The 27,947-nt window shown below is 34.7% G+C and overlaps 1 protein-coding gene across 1 annotated transcript in view; it reads right to left on the bottom strand.

The window, feature by feature from the left end:
• The window catches only part of LOC111057942 (indole-3-acetaldehyde oxidase), a 106,595-nt gene that overhangs the window by 73,273 nt on the left and 5,375 nt on the right, over positions 1–27,947 (bottom strand). The window contains exon 4 of the mRNA XM_039425076.1: positions 2,046–2,212. Coding sequence (XP_039281010.1) covers positions 2,046–2,212 — 167 coding nt within the window. The remainder of the gene's footprint in view (positions 1–2,045; positions 2,213–27,947) is intronic.

Genomic DNA, 27,947 nt, shown 5'->3' with positions numbered 1-27,947 from the left:
GAGAGAGAGTAACCCAGAGAAAATCTTGGATGAAAGAAGAAATCTTACATTTGATGAATGAGAGAAGAAGTTTTAAATATAAAGACTTGATGAAGTAATAAGGACGTGCACAGTTCAATAAGAAGGAGGATAAGACAGGCAAGAGAAAACGAAATCAAAGAGAAGTGTACAGAAATAGAACTCCTTCAACAAAAGAATGAAGTAATAGGAAGGAAAGGTAGGCCAAGAAACAGAATTTTGAATGGTGGATTGAAGAGCTTTTTCAGGATATAGACCAATGGAGGGAAGAATGGAAGACAGAATATTATACTGACAGGGCCAAGTATTTCAAAGTCAGAAGTAAAGTATGCTATACAGCCAGGACCAGATAGATGTAGAGTTTATAAAGCTTATTGATGAGAATGGGATTGAGTAGTTGACTGGACTGTTCAATCATATTTATAATACTGACATTGTTCCAAAGAAGTGGCTTGTCTCAGAGTTCATCATCATCACAAAGGAACCAGGAGCCAAGAAATGTGAGGATTTTAGAATAATAAGCTTAATGAGTCATCTGATGAAATATTTCCGAAAATCATTCACAAAAGAATACCTTAATACAAAATAGATTCACAAAGGTATATAGGAAGTGTGGAGAGCGAATAGTAGGCTACCATCACAATTCGGACTAAGGGAGGCATTTGGTACTCGAGAGGCCTTGTTCAGTATACAGGTGTTGTTTCAGAAATGCAGAGATATGAAATGTGATGTGCATGCATGTTCTGTTGATTATAGAAGGCATTCAACAGAGTGCAGCATGTAAAAATGGTGACGATACTGCAAGGTATGGATATAGATGACAAGGATATAAGAATTATAACAAACTTATATTGGAATCAAATGGCATTTGTACAGTAAGCATTGCGGTAATGAAGATCAAACGGATTTATAAAGATTTTGAGGGGAGTGAGACAGGTTGTGTGTGTTGTCGCCATGACTGTTCAATATCCATTCTGAGAGAATATTATTCAGAGAATCTATACATGACGCACAGGAGGGACTCTTGGTGAATGGTAATCGTTTGAATAACATTTTTTATGCTGATGCTACAGTGATATATATCTACTGATAACATGCAAGATCTGAAGAACATTGTGGACAGGATTGTGGAAACAGTATGGATTTGAAATTAACAGTGCTGAAACAGAGTACATGATTATCAGTGAAAACAACATTGTGACGAGGCAATTGAGATTGGAATATGATGTTATAGAGAGAGCAAAGAGCTATATTTACCTTGGATACACTACAAATGAACAATGGAACCATTTACAAGAGATAAAATGTCGAATTGAAAGGGGCAGAAGTGTGTTAATTAAGATGGCCTCTTCAAAAAAGAGATTTCTGGGGTTGAATACTGAAGTTGGAATGCTGCACTGCTATGTTTTTCGGTATTGTTGTATGGGGTCGAGTCATATGGCTCATGGACACTGACAGAAACTGGAGCAAAAAGATTGGAGGCGTATGTGATGTGGCTGTATAGGAGCATTTTGAGGGTTTCATGGATGGATCGTGTGAATATTGCCGAAATTTTTAGAAGAATGGGTAAAGAAAGAGAGCTCCCAATATAGTATAAAAGCGAAAAAGTTGCAATACTTGGGGCATATTATGAAAAATCCACACCGTCATAGATATCCTACAGGGCATTTCGCAAGGAAGATTAATGGGAAGGTGAAGAGTTGACAGAAGAAGAATTCCTTTGTTCAAAAAATTGAGAGCTTGATTCTCTATGAACACCGCGGAATTCTTCCGTGCAGCTGTGGATAGGGAGAAACTAGCCACCATGGTAGCCAACGTCTGGAAGCGGGCAGGCACGTGAAGAAGAAGAATATTGTTAATAATATAGACGCTCGAAAATGGTGTCCATCTATATTTTATAGCGAGCCTTCTGGCTAGTAATGCACAGTTTGATGATGTTATAGCATACACAGTTGTAGGCCTACATGAAGTGCACATTCAGCATTATACAATAAAATAAAAGATATTAAGTGAAGCGATGAACTTACAGAGTTGACAGCGATAGTTGTTGATTTGCCAGTCTGTGGATTGGGTATAGTAGCGGCAACAATGCATGCCCCACATCCTCCTTCTTCGCACATATATTTGGTTCCTTTCAGGTTTGCATAATTTCTGATGAATGTTAGAAGAGTTGTATTCACCGGGAATCCAGATGCTATCGAAAATGTGTAATTTTTAGGCATCATAGATGATAATAGACAGCATGATGGAAAAAGAAAATACAGTAATATCATTGTGATACACTTCTTCCACTACACTAATACTGTGACAAACTTTTTTGGTGATTGCATCAAGTTTCTAATTACTTTATTTGATTAATTATTTAATTTTTAATTTTAAATCATCATTTGGTGATTTTCTCTACGCTCGAGGGTAGATATAAAAGTAAAATCAATTTACACAACAAAATTCTAGTTTCTTATGAATATACATGTTCTGTTTGTTTATGAGTTTTATACTCCACTAGAAGGTAACCCGTGCTCTGCAAGGGTCTGTTTAAAGCACAAATAGATTGAATAATAGTTCCATGCTGATATTGAAAGTATTCACAACTGTATGTAATAATTCAAAATACAAGAGCGATCTGATTGGGCTTTTATCTTAGGTGAAAGGTGTATCAAAAATTGAATAAATTTGTTATGAATTTTAAAATATTATAATCTATTGATTGACAAAAATAGAAATAGGCCTACGAACACCCTCGGTAAATAAGGAATCTTTTTTAAGCAAGATATTACAATTTTATCAGTTCAGTAGTTCAAACCTGATGGTGCGACATACACAATAGTGTATTTACTATCTTGTACATTGTATGAGCCAATATTCTTTCCTTTATAAAATTATAGATAATTTGTGCTTCATGATATTTGATATTAATTTTCTTCTCCATAATATAATGTGCTGTGTGTTGTTGAATAAGTAGATGATTAGTAATTTGACAAGTTGTTCATTAATTAGACAAATAGACATGTAGACAAGAAGACAAAACAGTTCAGGTCATACTTAACCTCCTGACCATTCACCCCGGCTTAGCCCGCTTCCTTCTCTTGTTACCAACTCTAGCATGAATCAGTACCAACACAGTTTACGGACTTATGTGACTTGTTTTCAAAGCATTTTACGCCAAAAAGGATCATTACAATTGAACGACATAAGTTTCTATCATGAAAACAGTCGTCTGCGGAATCTGTTGATGAATTTATCACAGCACTTCAGAACTTGAGTCTTTCATGTGAATTCGAAAAACTCCGCGAAAGTTTGGTAAGGGACATGTGGACTTCATGAAAATAATATGTATATGAAAGAACGACTCCTTCAAGAAAGTGATTTAACCTTGGACAAGGCTCTCAATATTTGTAAATCACTTCAGTTAACTCAATCTCATGCAAAAAATTTGGAACAGTCTTCTACCAGTGAGTCAGTGCCAGTTCTTCTGTGTGAAAATTTCAGTTCACAGTCATCATCACGTCCTAACCTAATCGTCCAGCCTGGGAGAAGAGGATATGGTGAAAGGGCCAATGAACATAATCAATCAGCGGTTAGCAGTACTTCAAAGTTTGTCTTATCAAATAATATAAAAGAACTTCTTCCAAATCAAGGTCAGCATAATTCTAAGTTTGTCTCCTCGAATAATATACAAGAACATTTTTCAAATCAAGGTCAGCATAATTCTAAGTTATCTCCAGATGTGGGTCATGAGTGTGGCCAAAGTCATAGGTATCAGTGTCCTGCTTTTGATAAAAAATGTAATAATTGTGGTCGGCTGAATCACTTTGTCAAATATTGTAGAAATAGGTCAGTGCGAGTTGTTGATAATGAACAAGATGAAACAGACTGTAGTATATCCACAAGTCATGTGGTTAATAATGTGAGTGCTGTTTCAGAAAAAAGAAATTTCCTATGCAATGTGAGTGCTGACAACAATAATTGTAGGTCAGTCAATGACAATAAGTGGCTAATTGATATGTTAATTAACAACAAAATTACTTACCAAATTCACCCTAGGCCCCGTTTAATATGATACCATATTCCAAATTTATTGAGTTAGGTCTTGCTGACGGCATTTTGAGTCCTAGCTATAAAAAGCTATTGTCTATTTGTGGTATGAGCCTTCCAAATAAGGGCTATTGCATTCTGAATTGTGTATTTAACAGCCAACAAAGAACCGTACAGTTCAATGTAGTGGATATAGATTGTTCATTCTAGGATTTCAAACATATCAGGCTCTGGGTATAATTAATATAAATAGTTCCACACTCAGCACAGTCAGTTCTGTGAAAAATGAAATGTGTTTGTATTCTGAAATTGTAAATAACTATGATGTTTTTGAGGGTTTGGGCTGCTTGAAAAAGCAGTGCTCACTCACTTTGAAATCGGGGGTAATACCTGTAGTGGATCCCCCATGCAAATTACCGTTTAAATTATATTCAAAAGTGGAACAAGAATAAAGTAGAATGGAGAATGACAGAGTTTTAGAGAAAGCATCATAACCATCAGAATGGGTTTATTCAATGGTAATAACTGAAAAAAGTCAGGCAACTTGAGGATTTGTCTAGATCCCAGAAATTTGAATAAAAATTTGATGCGCTCACACTATCAACTACCAACTTTTGAAGTGATCAGATCATGTCTATTTGGAGCCACTATTTTTAGTACTTTCGATGCAAGCTCTGGTTTTTTGATAATCCCTGTTGATGATGGAAGTTCTAAACTACTGACATTTAATACTCCCTTTGGTCATAACAAATTTTTAAGGCTCCCATTTGGTATAACTAGTGCACCTGAAATATTTCACAAAACAATGGTTGATTGTTTTGGTGACATTGAAGGTGTCTGTATTTTCATTGATGATATTCTTGTCTATGGTCAGTCTTAAAAAGAGCATGATCGCCGATTACATGCAGTCTTGCAAAGAGCTCATGAGATAAACATAAAATTCAATGAGTCAAAATGTGTATTTGGATCTAAAGAAATCAAATACATGGGTCATATCTTCTCTGAATCTTGTGTTCGACCAGATAATTCCAGAATCAAAGCTATTCAATGTATGCCAGCTCCTACAGACAAGAAAGCTGTACAGCGTTTCCTAGGCGTGATTAATTATTTAGCCCCATTTATACCCAATTTGTCAGGGGAAACAGCTTCTTCAATAGAACTAGTAAAAAAAGTTCAGTGGCACTGGGAATCGAATCATCAAACAGAATTTGAAAGGCTTGAAAAATTAATAATAACTGCCCCAACACTGGCACATTTTGATCCCAATGCACACATTACACTTTCTGTTGATGCCTCAAAAAATTCTGTTGATGCAGCACTCCTCCAAAATGGAAAGCCAGTTGTCTATGCTTCTAAAACATTTACTCCATGTCAGCAAGGGTATGCTCAAATTGAGAAAGAGCTATATATGCTGCAACTTTTGGATGTGTTCTATTTAGACAGTGCATTTATGGCCAAACTATCACTATAGAAACAGACCACTCACCTTTAGTCACCATTTGCAAAAAGTCTCTTGCAGAAGTCCCTCCTAGGTTACAGCGTATGTTGTTGCAACTTCAACCATATGATTATTATGTGGTCTACAAGCCAAGTAGACATCTCTTAATAGCTGATGCACTATCGAGGGCCCCTTTGCCAGAAACTGACATGTTTCTTGATGATGATATTGCAATTCATGTCAACTTGATCACCAGTAGTTTGCCAATTGCCCCAAAGACAATAATGCAGGTACACTGATGAAACTATAATTGCTCTTAAAATGTATTGCTTGGATGGATGGCCCCAGGATAAGTCCAAAGTTATTGATTCGTGTAAGCCTTATTTCAGCTTTAAGGAGGAACTTACGTGTATAGTTGATAGCCTTCTTTACAGAAATAGTAGTCTAGTAATTCCTACCACCTTACGCAGAGAGAGAGAGAGATATTGCAAAGGATACATAGTGGGCATATAGGCATTGAAAGAACTAAAAATTCAGTAAGAGGTGTCCTATTTTGGCCAGGTATCTCTGCAGCATAAAAAACATGGTAGAACAGTGTTTTATTTGTCTCAAGTATCGTCCAGCTAACACAGCTTAGCCACTGCAACCATATACTATTTCAGATTTGCCATGGCAAAAAGTTACTGCTGACTTACTGGACTTCAATGGCCAAAAGTTCATGGTTGTAGTAGATTATTATTCAAAGTTGATTGAATTGGTAGCTCTACCTTGCACCACAGCAGTCATTGTGATTTCACATTTCAAATCAATTTTCAGTCATCAGAGTATCCCCATGGAATTAGTCACTGATGGTGGTCCACCCTTTTCTTCAAGTGCTTTCAATCATGGATGACTGGGGCATAATACACTTAATGACTAGTCCCTATCCCATTCAAATGAGATGACTGAGAGTGCAGTCAAAATTTTAAAACACATTTTGAGAAAATGTCACTACTCCAGTTCAGACATTTATTTGGCATTGCTTCACCAGTGCAATACACCTAAATCCTTTGCCAAGCCTGAGGGTTGTGATGATGTCCTCTACAAATTAAATCCGTCTAATAATTGGCTACCAGGAAGGATTACTGGTATTGGTGCAAATCCTCGATCATACTATGTCACATCACGCTGTGGCACTACCTACCTACACCAGAAATCGATGCCATCTTCTTAAATCAGGCTTTCCACCAAATAAAATTCATGTCTCCAATGATGGAAATCAGATCAGTAATGATTATATTAGAAAAAAAATGTATTTATCTACTCCTATAGTAACACAAAGCATTCCATAGAATAAGGAACCATTAGATGGATTCCGGGGTTTTGAGGATGATAATGATGATGGTGTTCCCCAACCCCCTGAGATTGACAAAACTGTTACAGTGGCAAGAGAGGGTAAAAGAGTATCTAGGCCCCCACGTCGTTTTTCATTTTCTGATTTTCAATAATGTCTCAACCTGATGAATCATATACAAGTTATTATATTATCTCTTATGTTTGATTATTTTAGTGTGTAGTGTCTTAACACACTAGTGTACTATTCTATTCTATTTTATCTCAACTATGAGGTTATTTTTGCTTATGCCACTTGCCAACCACTTTTGTATTTTAGTCAATGTATGTCTATTTTTGTATGTCAGTCTGTCAATGTATAATGGTCTAATGACAATATCAGTCATATACTTATAATTATATTCGTTTTATATCATTCATACGAAAAAAGAGCATGTTGTATTTTGGTACTGATTCATGATCAAGTTGGCAACAAGAGAAGGAAGCGCGGGCTAAGCCGGGGTGAATGGTCAGGAGGTTAAGTATGACCTGAACTGTTTTGATTTCTTGTCTACATGTCTATGGTGGCATGCCAAATGACGGATTCCCATTTGGCCGAAATTATTATTTTGTCGCAAAAGATCGAAAATTGAAGAAACCCAAATGGTAGAATTGAAACTTGTACTTTCCCAAATGGTCGAATCCCAAATGATCGAAAAGTTTTAATAGTAATCCCATTCGGCCGAAAATCTCAGCTGTCGCAAAAGGTCGAAGATTTGATTTTCCTATCTGACCGGATTCTCAAACAGACGAATCCCATTTGATAGAAAAATGTTGTAGTTCGTCGCAAATGGTCGAATCCTATTAGGTAGAAGAGTTTAGTATTTTGTCACAAATAGTCGAATCCCAAAAGGTCGAAAGTATACTTTCCCATATGGTCGAATCCCATGTAGCCGATGAGATTCAATCATTTGCGACGAACTACAACATTTTTCTATCAAATGGGATTCGACTGTTTAAGAATCGGTCAGATGGGAAAATGAAATCTTCGACCATTTGCGACAGTTGAGATTTTCGGCCAAATGGGATTACTATTAAAACTTTTCGATCATTTGGGATTCGACCATTTGGGAAAGTTCAAGTTTAGTGGCATGTCAAATGACCGATTCCCATTTGGTCGAAATTATTATTTTGTCGCAAAAGATCGAAATTTGAAGAATCCCAAATGATAGAATTGAAACTTTTACTTTCCCAAATGGTCGAATCCTAAATGATCGAAAAGTTTTAATAGTAATCTCATTTGGCCGAAAATCTCAACTGTCGCAAAAGGTCGAAAATTTGATTTTCCCATCTGACCGATTCTCAAACAGTCGAATCCCATTTGATAGAAAAATGTTGCTGTTCGTCGCAAATGGTCGAATCCTATTAGGTCGAAAAGTTTTGTAGTTTGTCGCAAAAAGTCGAATCCCATTTGGTAGAAAAGTTTTGAATTTTGTCGCAAATGATCGAATCCCATCAGACCGATAGCCGAGTGAGAATCTGGAGAAGGAAATAGAAAAACCGGCTCTACCGATTGCGCTCAGAATGTGTTGAGCTGAGCCGGCATGAATGTGTGAGCTGCGCCCCTAGCTTTTACATGCCATATCCGATCACGAAAAAAACTTGGCACACATTTACATGAAGAAGAAGAAGAAGAAGAAGAAGAAGAGAAGAAGAAGAGAAGAAGAAGAAGAAGAAGAAAGAAGAAGAAGAAGAAAGAAGAAGAAGAAGAAGAAGAGAAGAAGAAGAAGAAGAAGAAGAAGAAGAAGAAGAAGAAGAAGAAGAAGAAGAAGAAGAGAAGAAGAAGAAGAAGAAGAAGAAGAAGAAGAAGAAGAAGAAGAAGAAGAAGAAGAAGAAGAAGAAAAAAGAAGAAGAAGAAGAAGAAGAAGAAGAAGAAGAAGAAGAAGAAGAAGAAGAAGAAGAAGAAGAAGAAGAGAAGAAGAAGAAGAAGAAGAAGAAGAAGAAGAAGAAGAAAAGAAGAAGAAGAAGACGAAGAAGAAGAAGAAGAAGAGAAGAAGAAGAAGAAAAGAAGAAGAAGAAGAAGAGAAGAAGAAGAAGAAAAGAAGAAGAAGAAGAAGAAGAAGAAGAAGAAGAAGAAGAAAGAAGAAGAAGAGAAGAAGAAGAAGAAGAAGAGAAGAGAAGAAGAAGAAGAAGAAGAAGAAGAAGAGAAGAAGAAGAAGAAGAAGAAGAAGAAGAAGAAGAAGAAGAGAAGAAGAAGAAGAAGAAGAAGAAGAAGAAGAAGAAGAAGAAGAAGAGAAGAAGAAGAAGAAGAAGAAGAAGAAGAAGAAGAGAAGAAGAAGAAGAAAAGAAGAAGAAGAAGAAGAGAAGAAGAAGAAGAAAAGAAGAAGAAGAAGAAGAAGAAGAAGAAGAAGAAGAAGAAAGAAGAAGAAGAGAAGAAGAAGAAGAAGAAAGAAGAAGAAGAAGAAGAAGAAGAAGAAGAAGAAGAGAAGAAGAAGAAGAAGAAGAAGAAGAAGAAGAAGAAGAAGAGAAGAAGAAGAAGAAGAAGAAGAAGAAGAAGAAGAAGAAGAAGAAGAGAAGAAGAAGAAGAAGAAGAAGAAGAAGAAGAAGAAGAAGAAGAAGAAGAAGAAGAAGAAGAAGGATTTATCATACTTCTACATACCTTACATCAATTTATGATCGGTGCTGCTTTAGAAAATGAATTACCTAAGTTATATGCTTTGTCTAATAACATACAAGGAACACAATCCCGTTTTTTCCAGCAGATACTGACTTCTGATACTGACTTGTGAAAGTGATATTGTTCCAGCATTAACACTTTGCTCTTTATCTAGGAGAGCATACAATTATCTAAGATTAAAAATGAACTTACCATTACCAGGATTGTCAACTCTATCAATGTGGACAAGGAATATTAAATGTCTTCCAGGACATTCAAAAGAAGTTCTCACATTCATGACAGCAAAATTGAAAGCTATGGAGACAATCGAGAAATTGACTATCTTGAGCTTTGATGAGATGAGTATTCACGTGTAGTGTATGACAAAAGAGAAGACCAAATTCTTTAACCACACTCAAAAGTTCAGGTTGTGATGGCTAGGAGTCTATGTAGGAAATGGAAGCAAATAATATATTATGCATTTGATCAAAAAATGACAAAATATATTCTTTTTGAATTTATTTCTGAACTACAAAAATCGGACTTCAAAGTTGTTAGTGTAGTGAATGACATGGGCGGAGGGAACCAAAGTCTATGGAATTCATTGAATGTGACAATTGCAAAATCATTCTTCAATCACCCATCAATCACCTCTCATCATATATTGGTATTTAATGATGTGTTACATCTTCTGAAATTGCTCAGGAACAACTTCCTTGATCATGGAATAAATTTTCCCAAAGGTCAAGTGTTGGAGAAAAATAATATCAAGAGCATCATAGAAGGAGATGAACTGAAGCTAGCTCCAAAATTGACGAATTTACATTTGGAAGTTTGTGGAAATATGAGGTAGAAGGTCAGCTTGGCGGTTTAATTATTTTCACACCATTCAGCAACTCTCCTCAAATTGAAACATCAAAAAAATCCTGAATGGAGTGATTTTTTTGAATTGGTTGATAAGTTTTTTGATATGATGATTTCTAGATTTGTGAATGATCGAAGAAAACCGTGGCATAGTGCATCTGGTGTTGAGTTGACTGAGCAAGAATGCATATTGAATCGAATGGAAGAATTGATTTTTGAAATAAGGATGGGAAGTAAAAAATCATCAATGCCATTCCAAAAAGGGATATTGATGACAATATCATCCATGAAGGGACTTTTCAATTATCTACAAAAGTCATATGGTTTGGAATTCATCCTTACCCATAAGCTGAATCATGATGTGTTAGAGAATTTCTTCTCAAGAATAAGGGGGATTGGAAACCAATACTCTCATTCAACACCAGTGGAATTCAAAAAAAGATTAAAAATTTTGATTATTGAGGCAAAATCTTCCCTCTTTTCCACTGGAAGTGATGTAGAAGAAGATGGATCAAATTTTCTGACTAGTACAATGCTTTAAAAATTCCTTTCCATGAAGCAGAAGAAGAAACTAGATACGATGAAGGCAAACATTTAAGCTTAAAAAAATTAACAAATGAAATTTCAAATTTGTCTTTTCATCTCGAACTTTCTCGCTAACAAAACTTGCCTACCCAAAAAATTGAGAATTTTCTAGCTTATTAACTTCTTCATATCACATTTTTGAAATTTTGGAAAACTTCCAACTTTATTTTATTTATACAATTTGAATTCACTTCAAATTCATGTATTAAACTACATCATTAGAATCGGTGATTCATTCGCTATAAGTACAGAAATTTTCAATGTTCTATCTCAATTGTAAGTGTTTTGAACGACGATGTATTTGAAGCTACAATGAATAAACTGTATGCTCAGTGTAGTTACTCATCACTTCTTTACTACACGTGACGTCACGCTGGCGTTCCCCCCACCACTTTGAATCTCACACCTGTGAGTGATCAACCTTCTGTCTACTAATATAACGTTGATTCGGTGGTACCTTCTTCTGCGAGATCTATATGGATTCCCTGCACTCTCCACACCACGTGTTATTATTCAAAAACATAACAATGATTCAAAAACCTTGTACCTCTCCCGTGATGTTTACATTAAAACTAAGGAAGGGAAGCAATTTGAAGCAACATGGCTATTTTAGATTGTGTTTAGAATTTTAGAGGGACTTTTGATATGGTTCTTTGTTCATTTCAATATAAGAGTTTTCAAATTATTGAAACACTGACACAATATATTATTGTATAAGCTGTAAGGAATGAGTATGGCATTTCCACAGTTTCAGATTTTTTACTTGATTGAAATAAAGTTATATTACTGAGAGTATTCACTTAAAAAAATAATAATCATGTTCAAAAGGGAAAACATAGGGGAGAGTTGACAGAAGAGGAATGCTTTGTATTATGAGTTCATACTATGTAAAATAATGAATTAACATTCAATTGTAATAAAAATAATAAAAACGAGACTCTTCAATAATTCTCGAGGAACAAGAAAACTTCACACTGTATTATGATATTGTAGAACTTGATATAATAAGAGTGTGATGTATCAGGAGATGTCTATTATAGTAAGGGATCATTTCTTGAGTATACTATATGCAATCTCCTTTTTATTCGGATTAGTTGTAGGCTATGTTCAAATTGAGAAGTTTGTTTTGAAATTCATAGAATTGACGAAATTTATTCCATGTTAACATTTCAAGTGAACTCTCAATAATATCATTATTCTGTAATCGATAAGAGTTATTTCAAACTTGCTTGAATTCTAAAGCTGATTAATGCAGTTGGAGATTGATATAATGTAAAAAACAATAATTGAACTTGTGAGAGGTATTGTCTACATTTCAAATCAGATTGAAAGCTTTAAATTTGAAAGAATTCTCTATTTAAGGGCCGGTTTCCGAGCTCGGGATTTAGCTAAGTTCACTTTTGATATGGTTCACTGTACATTTCAATATAAAAGTTCTCAAATTATAAAAACACTGACACAATATTGTTGTATAAGCTGTAAGGAGTGAATATGGAATTTCCACAGTTTCAGATGTTTCACATGATTGTAATAAAGTTGTATTACTGAGAGTATTCAGTTAAAATAGATAATAATTATGTATGAGAGAGAAAACATAGGGGAAAATTAACAAAAGGGAACCCTCAGTATTGATAGATCATACTATGTAAAATTATGACCTTCAATTGCGATTAAACTAATAAAAACGAGAGTTCAATAATTCTCGAGGAACAAGAAAACTTCACACTCTATTATAATTGTAGAACTTGATACTAATATCAAGAACTTGATATACTTGAGTTACTTGTATAATAATAGTGTGATGTATCAGGAGTTGCCTATTATAGTAAGAGATCATTTCTAGAGTATATATGCAATCTTCTTTTTATTCGGATTAGTAGGCTATGTTCAAATTGAGAAGTTTGTTTTGAAATACATAGAATTGACGAAATTTCTCTCATGTTAACATTTCAAGTGAAGTGTCAGTAATTATTATTCAGTAATCAATAAGAATTATAAAAACTGGCTTGGATTCTAAAGTTGATCAATGCCGTTGAAGATTGATATAATGTAGAAGACAATTATTGAACTTGTGAGAGGTGAAATTGTCTACATTTCAAGTCGGATTTAGATCCTTTAATTTGAAAGAATTCTCTATTTACATGGTATTGTCTGAATATAATAAAATTATTCGAGCCCAGGAAAGTTTTCTGAAATTAGGAGAATTTACCCTCCACAAAAGAAATTGAAGAAATCTCTTAGAAATTGCATTTCATTTATATTACATTCATTGACCAGAAAATATGAAGCTGAGAATATTTTCAAACTTGTGTTAGATGATAGAAATTAACATACGTGAACTTCATCTATAGTGGGAGTAGTTCTCATTTACAAAATACGGAATGTAAAAGACTCAAATCTCATTCAAATTGCGCTGGAGTTTGGCTCTCTTTTCTAATCATAATGAGCTTCCCATAATGGGCCCCAGCTTCCTCAGGGGGGAAAATTAAAAAAAATCCTTTCTTAGTGGATGTCTTGAGGCTACCATAAACAAGTTGTGAAAAAATTAAAGTTTTTAGGCTCGGTAGTTTGGGCTGTGGTGTGATTTCAGTATGTTGGGACTTAGGAAGAGGATTAGGAAAAAAGAGGAGGAGAAGGAGGAGGAGGAGGAGTAGAAGGAGGAGGAGGAGGAGGAGGAGGAGGAGGAGGAGGAGGAGGAGGAGGAGGAGGAGGAGGAGGAGGAGCTGAAGAAGAAGAAGATGAAGAGAAATAATAATAAGAAGAAGAAGAGAAGAAGATAGATTGAATATTGATGTAGTGATTAAAAATAAAAGCTGAAAGATGTCTTTATTGAGAAAACATAACAGCTGTTTTGAATTTCATAGTAGCACAGACATATACTGCAATGCCTCATTGAGTTTAAACACACAGTTCTAATTCCCTACATGAAGTAGTGGATTATTCTTTTATTGACCGAGCGAAGTGATGTCTAAGATTCAAGTCGACGGTTTGGCATTTCTCTTAATGTTTAAATGTTTAAATATTCAAATGATTCAATGTTTAAATGTTTAAATGCGTGATATGCGTGATTGAAACGTCGATTATATGCTAATGATATGCGTGATCAATTAATCTGTCAGTTATGATTTTATCGTACACGCACATGGAAGAGTATATTAATAATAATAATAATAATTTTATTTCTCAATAAGCATTCATTACAAACACAACATTACTACAAGAAATAATTATTCTATTGAGAAGACACTCCCGAGAAAAATTCTATTTTGGGAGTTGCCATCAAAGTCCATTTGTATAATTTATTTGATGCAATCAATTAAAAATAAATTAACTTAAACCATGAAATGTAAATATTCTAACAAAAGAGCTTACAGTCGGAATTTTTACAAAAGTTATTAATATTTGAATAAAAAATGAAAGTGAATGATGGAGACAGTGCTACCTTATGTCTAGTAGAATATTGTAGTGTAAAACTGAAAGTTTTTTTTTCAAGAGAATATGAAGAATGAGGTTATGACAATGAACATTAATCCATGTTGAAAATGAAAAGAGAGAGATGAATGATGAAAAGCGGCTCTGCCAGTTATTGTCAAAAACAAAAGCAAGCGTGAGAAAGAAAAGAAAAGAAAATAGCTCGTTCCGTACCTTTCAAGCTTTTATTATTTAATTATAATTCTGTTTGTGTATTGTGGCTTATGGGTGCAATCTTAGCTTGTGAATTTAACTATTTTTTTTAAATAGGTCTTCGATCTCATCCATTGTTAACAGCCATTTTTTAATTTCTTTTTTGAGTTTTAGATAGCATGTTTGCTTTCTTGCCACGATTGGTATGTTGTTGAATATTTTAGGGGCTACATAGGAATAAAATCTACGAAAGCATTCTTTGTTTGGTTTTGGGGGAAGTAGATTTCCCGCTGAACGGAGTCCACAAGTTTCCCGCCGTGGATTGACAAGGTGTCCACTCCTATTGTAAAAAGTTAGTAATACTTTATAGAAGTACAGGTATCTCAAAGGCAAAAGGCCCCATTCCCTGAACAGCGGCAGTGAACTTGTTAAGCGAGGTTTGTTTGCTATAGTGCGAATTATGTATTTTTGCCCAGTTAAGATTGGTTTTAAAACAGAAAAGTATGCACCTCCCCAAACCGTTATTCCGTATTGCAGCCTGCTCTCGACAAGTGCAAAATATAGCGTTCTCAGCAAGTGCTTAGGGCAGAGTTTGCGGATGAAATATAATTTTCTACATGTCACCCTTAACTCTTCTCTCAATTTTTGTATGTGGTGTGCCCAGCTGAGCTTGGAATCGATTATTACGCCTAAGTATTTTACAGACTCAGACTCCTCAATTCTGTCACAGTTGCAGTCTATGTCAAGATTTTTGCACTTATCGGTATGAGAGGGAATAGCTAGAGGTTGTGTGTTTTCTGCTTTAGATTTTAGTTGGAAGACGATAATTTTTGACTTTTTAGCGTTGATCTCGAGGGAGTTAATTTGAAACCACAGGTTCAAACGGCGTACATCGTTTGTAATCATTTGGGTCAGCTGAGTCTTAGTTTCAGCGCAGTAGCTCAGAGCTGTGTCATCAGCAAATGCTGTCAGCGATCCAATAAGGTTTCCTTCGCACAAATCATTTATATAGATCAGGAATAATTCGGCTGATAATCCTGATCCCTGCGGAACGCCACAGGATGAGTATCTCTTGGAGCTTAATGCGTCACCTACTCTCACTTGCTGCGATCTGTCCGCAAGGAAACTTGCAAACCATTTGTTACATACTCCCCTTATGCCGGCGTTATTCATTTTATTTATTAGAATTTTATGTTCTACTGTGTCATATGCCTTCCTTATATCAATAAATGAACTTGCACATTTTTTACTATTATTCACACCATTGTATATTTCTGACGTTAGTTTGAGCATAGCATCTTCAGTGTTACGTCCTTTCTGAAAACCGAATTGATTTTTACTGAAAAATTTATTCTTTGATAAGAAACTAACTAGCCTAACTCGTACCAGCCTTTCCAATAATTTGGCAAAAACTGACAAAAGTGCAATGGGTCTATAGTTGTTGGGGTTTTTTCTATCTCCTGATTTGAATAATGGTATGATTATTGCAGTTTTTAGTTGTGTAGGGTAAATACCAGAGCTCAGACTTAGATTATATAAATACGTCAGTACGTCAGCCAGGTGTTCTATCATACTCTTCAACAACTCAGCTCTAATATTGTCAAATCCAGGAGCTTTTCTTGATTTCATTGACATGGCTGTTGCTTTGACCTCTGAGACTGTAATAGGAAAAAAGACCATCGAACCTGGATATTTTACTTGTTGAGGAAATAGCTTGTCTACTAATTCTGAATTCCTTGGTTCCAGAGGGCCCTCCCCATCTAAAGCATTTCTTGTGGATGATACTAGAGCAAAGTGTTTATTGAGTTCATCGGCAATTCCAACCTCGTCCTCGATCGCTTCCCCATTATTATTGATAATTTGCTTTATTTTCTCGTCGCTTTTATTTTCCCCGATTAATGAATTTAACAATTTCCAGCTATCTTTAGAGTTACCTCCCAAATTGTTAAATGTATCCTGAAAATATTTACTTTTGGAATCGTCTATATCAGCTTTTAATTTATCTCTGTATTGTTTGTAGTGATTATTTAATCTGATATTATGTGGTTGTTTTTTTGTTTTTTTATACAGTTTATTTTTTATTTCAACTCGATTTAGTAAATTGGAGGTCAGCCACGGTTTGTGTTCGTTTAATTTCCGCGCCTTTATGAGTTTATCAGAGCTAACAGCATTGATACAATCCTTAAAAATTTCGATAAACTGATTGAAAGCAAGGTCTACCTGTGATTGATTATAAACGCTAGTCCAGTCAACCTCTTGTAGCCTGATGGAAAGCGCTTGATAATCAATCTTCCTAATTTTCTTGTTATTCCTAGCCTGAGATAATGACTGATTTAGTCTATTTGTACATAGGTTAAGATATAATTCAATAGTGCAGTGGTCGGTAATTCCGTTATTGCAAACATTAGTTGTTGGATTGAAACTATTTTTAGTGGCTGTATATCTAAAGAAAAGGTGATCTATGCATGTATTTGATGTGTTAGAAATTCGTGTGGGCTCATTCACATATGACATGAATCCAAAGCTTGACATAATAAAGTTGTACTCTTCAGTTTGTATGTCATCTTCAAGAAGGTCGATATTTATATCACCGGTGAAGATAACATTTTCCTCATTTCCTAACGCTGATAGCAAAACTTTTATCTCATCAAAGAACAAATTCTTAGGCAATGAATGAAATCTATACAATGCAATGATGCTCAGTTTAACATTATCAATAGTGAGATTAACTTTCAAACCGTCTGCCGAAACTATTGTAATCTTATCAGCAGTAGCTACCACACTTTCCTCCAAGTACACAGCCACTCCACCTGCTCTATAGTTATCATTACAATTTGTGAAACATTTATAACCTCTTATTTGATACAAGTTAGATTCATCACTGTAAATCCAGGTTTCTGTTAATATTATGCAAGTAGGTTTTATAGTACACTTATTCACAAAAATGGAGAATAGTTCAAAGTTTTCACGCAAACTTCTAATGTTTTGAATCAAGCATGAAATTATGCTATTATTATGAGTCATTCATAATGGAAAAATAGGAGTTCGACAATATGAGATCAGATAAATTAATGTAAATAAATTCACTGTTATTCATTAATTAATACACTTGATTCATCATTACCTGCATCAGTTAGATTGCCGGATTCATCACTTACACCACGCTGTTTGCTTTTCGTTGTTTCCAGTTTATCTAGGTCATCAACTGTCTCAAGCGATATTACCGGTTTTCCATCACTTTTCCTCATGAGAATCTTTCCATTTCGTATCCATAGGTATTTGTACGCTTTTTCAGTTTTTGCAACTTTCGCCAGGGCTAACACTTTTCTTCTTTCTGGAGCGAGGCTCTCGTTCACGTACAGGGGAATGTCGGAAGGAAGATTTAAGTGACGGGTCGAAAAATCTCTCTTCACTCGGCGCCTTCGTAGAATTTCCTCTTTGTCAATTCTCCTTGTGAGTTTGATAATAATCGGCGGAGTTTTTTTTTTGGTCGCGCGTTGGGAGGCGGTGACAATTGTCAATTTGCATATCCGTAAGCTCGTGACCTAACGCCTTGCTCACAGATTTCACTGAAACATGATCTTGATAACGAGTTGTACACACAACGAACACTGGGAGATTTAAGTGAAACGATCTTCTTACTATCATAAATTCTAGATGAGATTTTATCATTCTTCCAAGAATATATGTCCAGTAGTAACATTCAAATCCCATCTTTTTCAAAACTCTTTATGTGGCAAGCATAGTTGAATATTCTTTGGAAGAATAATAGTGAATTCAAAGTTTTTTTCTGAATCTATATTGATATAAATCATTCTCACCAAATCTTACATTCTTAACATATTATCAAACTGAAAAACATTGTCATTTCTTGTTGTAGTTTTCACAACACTATGTAGCAACGTTTGCTTAGCGTGAGACAACCTTGGGCGTTATCATTACGCACCAATTCTGCTCTTGGCTGATGATTAACATGTTTCAAAATTTCACTTCAGAGAGCTATGTCACGTTTTGCAATTTTAGTTCACATAGCTTACAAGGACAAATGCAGTTCCGCTCTAATTCAATACTTGAGTATCATCACGTTTTTGCAGAGTTCACAAGGACGAATGCATCTCTGTTCTAATTCATCTCAAATTCGTGCATTAACATGTTTCGTACATACTCTTGTTTCAGCTTGGAAAAATGCATGTGAACATTGAAATAGAATGTAGCTAGTTCTCCCAAGCAATTTGCATAGTGAAAATCGGTTAAAGATTGATATGATCCTAACTTTAGGGTTTTAGAACATCGGCGTAGATACTTAAACCCATCTTATCAGTTATTAAATCACCTACTTGATCTTCTGTCAAATTATGAGATTTCGCCTCAATCCAATTCATATGGAAACTAACTTTCGCATAATTCGCACTATTGGTATGCTATTTGGTGTATAAATAATGTGAGATAATCGGTGAATGTAGCCGAACATTGTAATCTTGTCACTTCATCATTCTCTGTATTTTTAATTGAAGTTGCTATTTCCTCACGAATTGATTTGAGTGTAGCTTGTAATTCATCTTTCTTAATAAATGCTTGCATTTCACTACTCAGATCATTTTTCAATACATAAGTTTTGCTAAACGTAGTTAGCAATGTATTCAAATCGTTTTTTGAAACAAATTGTTCAATCCCCTCCATAAGATTTGTCTTTATCGTATTAGTCATTGCAGATAATCGATCTTCTAACTCTTGTTTTGTTATAACAATGTTATTCAATGCCTGCACAGTTTTATCCAAATATTCCTTATCAACAGATAATGAATGAGTTTCATTTACTCTAGTAAAAAGTTCTGTGCTAAGCTGTTTCAATCTGGTATTCAGATAATTTCTATCTAATACTTGCAAATCTTTAATCTTGTCTGAGATAACTTTCAATTTCTCATCCAAATAATTCTTGTCAACTTTATTATCATTGATCGTATTCAAGTGTGATCTGAATATCTCTGTTGTTGATTTGAGATCATGAAGAGAATTCTCCAAATTGATAGATTTCTCTTTAAGTCCCCTATCGATATTGTCAGATAACTGTTGTAATGTACTGAAGATGTGTTCCTTTTCGATCTTGTTCAATCCAATATTCTTAACTATATTAGATAATTGCGAATCTAAATACGAATGCAGAGATTCACTAACACCCTGTTGATTAATTGCCTGTATTATTCTCTCACTAAAACTGGTAAGATCTGGTCCATTCCATACAATGTCTTTCTTCGCGGCGACTCTCTCGCTTTTACCTCCGAATCTGTGCACGCTCATTCTGCAACTAAACAATAATTTTACCTTCACGCAATTCTTCTATAATTGATGCGATCTCAACATCATGAGCTGAGTGCCCAGCAAGTTCTGATGATTTTAATAAATGAAGTCTCTGAACCAATTCGTCATAGTTGTCATAATATTGGTAAATTCTATTGCTAGAAGTATTTTTTGCAAATTTCAATAAGCCAGAACCTCTCTTACTTGTTTTTTTAACAGGAAACAGCATTTGAATTAAGCGAGACTTTACACCACTGTTACGTTTCACATATCCTCGTCTATCCAAATGAACTTTTGTTATTGATAAAATCTTCTTGTATTATTTAGATCTTTTTCATCAAAGAGATATGAATTTGGTCTTTGCGCAAATAACAGTTCTAATAGTCCATGTGTAATTCGGAATTTTTCGTTATCAATATAAAAGAAGTAGTTATCAAAGCTAACAACCATCTCACCCATAAAATATAATTTTCGGTCAGAATCGTAGGAAATTCCATAAGGAATCGAGTTATCCAATTTTTCACTATGAAATGTATACAAATATTGTGCAAGCACTTGATTCTTTATCTTCTTTATGTTAGCGCTTGTATCACTCTCAAGCCTAGTTGAATTAAATATACTTGATTCGTTCATGCTTAGATCTTTTTCAGCTGCTGATGGTGATGCAACTTCTATTGTTTCATCATCATGTTTTTCTCCCAATTCCATACTTTCGTCTTCTTCTTCTTCTTCTTCTTCTTCTTGTTCCTCCTTTTTTGGTATAAAACTCTGATCAGAGTGGAGAGAAGATTTAGTTTTCCCCATTTCAACTAAAGGTGTGATAATCGGTTTAAAAAGTTTTTCTCTGTAATTGTCAGATTGCTTTTCAAAATGTACAATGCTTCTATGTTTATCTCTAATAACTTTCCTCAATTTCTTAATCTTATCGATTAGAGCAACACTAGCGTTTTGTCTTCTACGAGACATCCTCATTCTTTCACTGCTACTCACTCTCTACTGAATGTCAATAAAGTTATCCAGACCCTGTCTATATTTTCCACTATTAGCTGTACATTCGGTCATAATAGTAAGAAAACTATGCTTCTTAGAATTCCACACATTTGAACACAATTACTGAAATCTCTGAAGCAAATATCTTCACCCACATAGTCTCTATGTATTAATTTGAGTGATAATTGATCAATTTTGAATATAACAATCATATTTGCATTATCTCTGGTGAAATGTTTTTGTGTTGCACCATAACTTTGAATTAAATATGCTGTATCAATATTACGATGTCTACCCATAGTAAAATAATCTCTTATTTGAGGTGTGTGACTAAGTTGTAAATCATCGAATATGGCAAGAGAAAATTGTTTCATTTTATTGGGGTGGAGAATTCTCTCAGGAATATCATTGACATGAAATTCAATACCTTTCATTTTTGAAAAGACTTTTCTTAAAAACAAGTACTTATCTTGATATTGGCTTTTAGTATTTAAATAAATATGTTTAAATCTCAATCCATTTTTGGAAAAAATCAAGTTGAACAATAAATTTGTTTTACCACATGCAGACGGCCCTACAATGAGAATTCTAGCGTTATGCGGTATCAATGTTCCATTCTTACACCATACAGGCTTTTCCTCTTGTGCAATTAACTTATCGAAATTTACAATGTCGAGTTTGTTTATGTTGAGAAAGTGAGATATACAAACAGAACTGTTTCATGTGTCTGGTTCACTCGGTAATGAAGCGTTTCTAGGTGACTAGATGTACTCACCCATTCAACATCTAGTCACCTTGTGCCACATGCTACTAGCACTTCTCTATGACAAAAATGAGAAATGAAAGAGTGAACATTCAATTCAAGTTGTTTTTATTTAAAAAACACACAATGTAAAGAATATTACAACAGATGTGGATAGATAATGTACATTATTTACAACAAATGTGGATAGATAATGTACATTATTTACATCATATATGATCTTACTCTAATTATTTACAACAAATGTGATTCGATAAAATTATACCATGTGATCTTACTCTAATTATTATTATTATTTACTCTAATAAGTTCTCTCGATTTATGAATGATGGTTGTGGAAATCCAATCCATTTCACAAGCAACTTATCCTTATCTTGTCTCAATATTTTTTCTATCAAATAAACATTTCTTTCAGATTCATTCAAAAGTGTTTTTTTAATTTCTTCTTGATAAAACCTACCCTGTATTATCTCACCACTAAGATCTTCTAATGAGTAAGTGATAGGTCTTGTGGGATGTATGCTCACAATTCGGAAATATTCGGATGACCAATTCATTAGATATTTTTTATCAAATATCTATTTCTTTTTAGAAATTCTCACAATATCACCTAGCTTATATTTTGGTTTCAACACTTTTAATTTGAATCATCTATTAAATGCAGAGTTTAGTGATTCTAAAACACGTTTACGATGTTTTTTAGTTACATCTTTAGGTCGCATTCCAATGCTACTGTGTACTGTATTGTTATAATCATCTACAATATTTTGTAAGTTATTAACCCAGTTTTTACTCCCACGTTCAGTTAAAGATCGATATATTTTTGATTTTATTGTATGATTAAATCTCTCAGCGATACTAGCTTTCTTATCAGTAAAAACAGAATAATGCTTGATATTATACTTATCTAACAAATCTTTCACATGCTTATTAAAATACTCCTTCCCTCCATCTGTCTGGAAAAAACGCATATGTCTATTCTTACAAATAATGGGTTCGAGTGCATTATAAACACTTTGTGCAGTCTTATTCTTTAAAGGTATACAATAAGCGTACTTAGTAAAACAATTAATAACAACTAAAATATAACGATATCCTTTATTGAATTTAGATAAGCTACCCATCTCAATCAGATCTGATTGATATAAATTGTTCTCATTCTTCAACTCATATCTGCGTGTGGGGTAATTTACACGTGCAGCAGAGTGAAGCTCTGCTGCTAATTTTGCTCTAATATTACTCATTCTTCTTCTTCTTTGTGTGAAGACACGCTTGAAACAGAATTCGATGTGTTGGTCACTAGCTCGTTACACACACACTGATCTGTGCCATCAGTTTGCTATTTTGTAGTGACCGAATGGTAATGTATCGATTCCGTTCTCTGCAATAAAGCGCTTGTCATCGAACGGGCTTAAACAAACCTTTGCGCATTCAATTTGATGCATGTTATGATTGAAGGATCTCAACATATTACATTTTTCTATATGTTGGCATCGTTCAATCAAACATTTCTTATACAAGTCAAAACTAAGTTTTCTATTTTTCACATGTGTCTTCACACCTTTTGCTACACACTTATTTACAGTTTCCTCCTTCTCATTATTTACAAGATATGAATATAATTTCGCCCGTAATCCCAGAAAAGATTTTAAAGGAAATGAAGCTGCCTCATCCTTAAATTTCCCTACAACTTTATTCCTCTCATTGGAGAAGCATTCGTGCTCAGCTGGGTAATTTGAAGTGTCAAACAACTCTAGATTTTCTCTTATCAGTTGGTAGACGTCGGGTGTCTCCAATGATAAGAGGAAGCTATCTGTATCAGTCATACAGAGCTGGATGCGTTGCCATGGTATGATTTTTTGCAATTTACAATAGAAAAAATCATACATGTGCAGTTTACTCAAATCCAGGATGCAGAAACCTGAATAGATTGGCTTATTCATTTTTAGTTCCAACTTTCGCGAGAAAACCGCAATCACATCTTAAAAAAGAAACTTAATATAAGAGCTAACACGAATACTATGAAGCTCGAAATTCGTTCTGATAAGCCTATTGACTTTACATCATCTACTTCAATAGGAAAAATGCTTGGTTTTGATAATGTTATATTACAACCGAATAAATGGTATTATTCTCAGCATTTAGTTAGCATAACAAATATTAACTCTATTGTAGTTGAGTGCAATATAGCCTGTGGGAGTTACTCCGATGGCAAACAGAAACATATTATATACGAGTTCTCACCTAGAGTACCTAGCGGGTATTTGATAAATGAAACGTCTAATCCGATAATCTATATGCCTTTAAACACACATAGAATTCAAAGCATTAATGTAAAGGTAACCGATCAAGAAGGATCGTTTATTGATTTCCGAGGAGATATAATTACAATTAGACTTCACATTCGTGAAAAACAAAGAACTTGAAATGGGATTCCTCGTTTTCAAACCTCGCACTAGCATTTGCTCACAGAAGCTCATTAGAGACTTGAACGTGATAGAGTCAACACCTAAAAAGCTACGTGCTATATCGGCGAAAAGCGCGAGAATATTGGAAAAGTTGGGATTTATAGTAGATTGGCGTCATGTACGGCGCATCAATTAGTGAAATTCTCGATGTTGAATCTCAACTCGAGTTCTATAATGATATTACTAAATTTCAGTTCCATACTCATACAGTATATTCGGGACAAGAAATTAAACCCTCAGATGAAGCTCGCATCCATGTGGCTTCTATGGATCAGTACAGCCTTCCATGCAAATCATTTATATTTATTGAGGGGGAGGTGAAGTGTACAAAACCAGCTGCGAAGGCTGGGGATGCTCCGATAGAAGCTAAGTATATATTATCCAGTAACCTCATTGGAATCTCTTTGATGAAATTCGATATGAATTGGCTGGTCAACAAATTTCTAAATCAAGACTAATTGGATTAACATCAACAATTAAAGCTATACTAGTGAAAAATATGTTTGATAAGAACACATATCACTTGGCCGGGTTTGACAGAGCAGGATATACACTGAAAGATAATAAGTTTACATTCTGTGTACCTCTTAAATTAGTTTTACCATTTTTTGAAGACTTTCAAAGAATAATTTTAAACTTGAAACAAGAACTTGTATTATTAAGATCGCCAACAGATCTCAATTGCATCGAGTCTACAGAAGCAACAAACGTTAATATAAAAATAACGAAGCTTCAATGGAGAATTCCCTATATTACTTTAGAAGATCATGTGAGGTTGAAATTTTTGAGATTGCTCGATGCTGATACACCGCTGAAGCTGAGCTTTCGTCATTGGGAGATTTCAGAATTACCAAATTTACAAAATAGCACTGTTCATTCTTGGGCAGTAAAAACCACATCCCATCTCGACACACCAAAGTATGTTGTTTTAGCGTTTCAAACAGATCGTAGAATAAAATTAATAAATCAATCTCGGAATTTGATAGTTGTAATCTTCAAAAGCAAGGTCTACTTGAACTCTGACTATTTTCCTTATGAAAACCTCCTTGGTAAACAAGAATTGATGTACTGTATGTTTTTGGATTTTCCCTCGGCGTACTATAACCATAGTATCAATACTGAGCTTGGAACAGAGATTGATTTTGACACATTTTGTACTAAAACACCCCTGATTGTAATTGACTGTTCACATCAATCTTCTCATTTGAAATCCTCCACAGATATTAGAATAGATATGGAATTTAAGGAAGCTGTACCTCCAAATACTTCCGCTTATTGCATTTTAATCAGTGATCGTATCATGGAGTACACTCCCCTTACTTCCATGGTGAAGGAAGTTCAGTAATTTCTCGATAGAGTACAAGCTATATAAGTATTGCATTTTTCAAATTTTACTCATTTGAGGTTTTAGCTTTGATCGGTTAACATCTAGAATGTCTTCTAATTCTGAGAAGAAAACACGCTCTATCGGGATACAGTGCGATCTTGATAAAGAAGACAGCATCTACTATGACTCAAGATGTAGTACGCCTATAATGTGTTATAATTCTGAGAAGAAAACACAATCTATTGACACGCAGTGTGATCTTGACAGCGAACAAGACTTCTTCTACTATCACTCAAGATGTAGTACACCTAAACCACAGGAGGAGAATGGAGGAGGAGGAGAAAGGAGGACAAAGGAGGAGGACAAAACAGCACAAGAGGAGGAGGAATTCTCCTGTAAAAAATTTGCAACAGTCGACATGCATTGGTTCAAGGGAACTTCTAATCAAATTATCGTGAAAGAAATCGGAATCGTAGATCAGCTAAATAGCTTTGTTGTGTTACATTTCAAGTCGCCATTTGCAAAGTCGGAATTGAATGCTAAATTGCGTAAGCAAGTAACATGGGCTGAGAACAATTATCACAAAATACGCTGGGAAGATGGTAATTTTATTTATACAGACGAATTATTGATATCTTATCTTGAAGGATATGATAAAATCTACACAAAAGGTACAGAGAAAGCTAAGTTTCTTAGAAGGTTACACAAAAACGTATGTTGTTTACCGGATGAAATTGAGAAACCAAATTTTAACTACTTTACAAGTTCTTGGTGTTATAATGCCTGTGAAATTCATCATCGCAATCCACATGGTCGATGTGCGTTATTCGCAGCGGTTCATTACAATACTTTGATAATGAAAAATATGGACTCATCTCCAAATTTCATGTGTGAAAACAATAGAATGCTTAGCATGAAAAAATGTCAATTCTATTCAAATACAGAAAAGAAAAACTTTGCAAGATATGGCTTTTTCTATAACGGAGAAGAAATTCAATGTGTTTATTGTAAGCAAGCATTGAAATATCATACTGCTCGTGTATGTTGTATTGGAGGGAAGGCACAGGAACCGTTTAATTTCTCTATATTAGTACCGACATATGTATAGTTTCTTCATTTGCTCATCATGGACCCGTGCAAGTGGATGCAAGCTGATAGTGAATTGGAAATGAGGTTAGAAGAGTGTATTGATTGGTATGACGCCTGTGAAATTGCAATTAAACATTCAACTCATGAAAATCATCATTTGGTGAAACAACTAAAAGACATTTTCTTAAACACAGTGAATTTGAACGATATAAATGATTATCTATGCTATTACAGACCTCATAAACTGTCTGTTAGTAAACTAATAAAATTGAAGAGGAAGTGATGAACAATTGTAGTGAATTGTGTAAATAATTTCTAGTGTATACTCGATTGTTTTCATTGTACCTACAATGTCTAAGTTTAATCCTTCAGTATTGCTTTGTTAGTTGAGCTGAAAAGATCTCACATGCGTTGAAGCTCAATGCAATAAGTGTGCAGATACAAGTAATTTCTTATCGCGTTTCACCTGTACATACACTCAACTGAAAAATATGGTTGATTGTTATAGCTTTTCAAAGTTCAAGAAACTATCTCGTCTCTTGATGACAATTTCATTCAATGAATTTGATCTAATTGCAAAGAATATTAAATTTTCAACGGGTGATGAGGTGAGTGATCTTGCATTAACAAAAACAGAAAATCTTCACTTTCCAATTCTATCTGAAATTTTTGAATTATTGGATGCATTAGAAACCGGTCATTTCCATTATGGTTGTTCAAATAATGATGAATCATTAGCTATTGTTAATAATTCTAATGATCTCTGGAAATGCTTATATGACATTGCCGATAAAAATGTAAAAGATCATAGTTCGCTCTCTAGAGAGTTTAAAGATACATGTGTATTTGGAAACATTAAAAATATAACGTTCGTTGTGTGTACAACCCATTGTCAAGAACATGTTTTGGTTAAGTTCGTTTCACTTGAATCTGTCAGTAGATTGCCTCTCTCTCACACACATATCTCTCTCTCTCTCTACTATTAATCATCAAATAGACTATGACTAAATGTAATTGAGCATGACTAAATGTAATTAGCCATGACTATATTAACTAGAGCATGACAAGAGAGAGAGAGAGTATCATCTTCCTCTCCTTCTAACTAGAGCATGACAAGAGAGAGAGAGTATCATCTTCCTCTCCTTCTTCTTCTCCTTCTTCTTCTCCTTCTTCTTCTCCTTCTTCTTCTCCTTCTTCTTCTCCTTCTTCTTCCTCTTCTTCTTCTCCTTCTTCTTCCTCTTCTTCTAGAGAGAGAGAGAGAGAGGTTCTTCTAAGGGGGGCGGGGGCGGGAGAGGTGCGGCAGTAGCGGGGGAGGTGCGGGGAAGGTAGGATGGGTGCGGGGGGAGGGGGGAGGGGGGGAAAAGTCATAAAAAAAGGCGGTTGAATCCGGGTTTCCCATCTACTCACTTTCCTCCAAGTACACAGCCACTCCACCTGCTCTATAGTTATCATTACATTTGTGAAACATTTATAACCTCTTA

Source organism: Nilaparvata lugens, chromosome 1 (genome assembly GCF_014356525.2).
Source record: "Nilaparvata lugens isolate BPH chromosome 1, ASM1435652v1, whole genome shotgun sequence".
NCBI classification, from domain to species: domain Eukaryota; kingdom Metazoa; phylum Arthropoda; class Insecta; order Hemiptera; family Delphacidae; genus Nilaparvata; species Nilaparvata lugens.
This window is presented reverse-complemented; position numbering and strand designations above follow the sequence as displayed.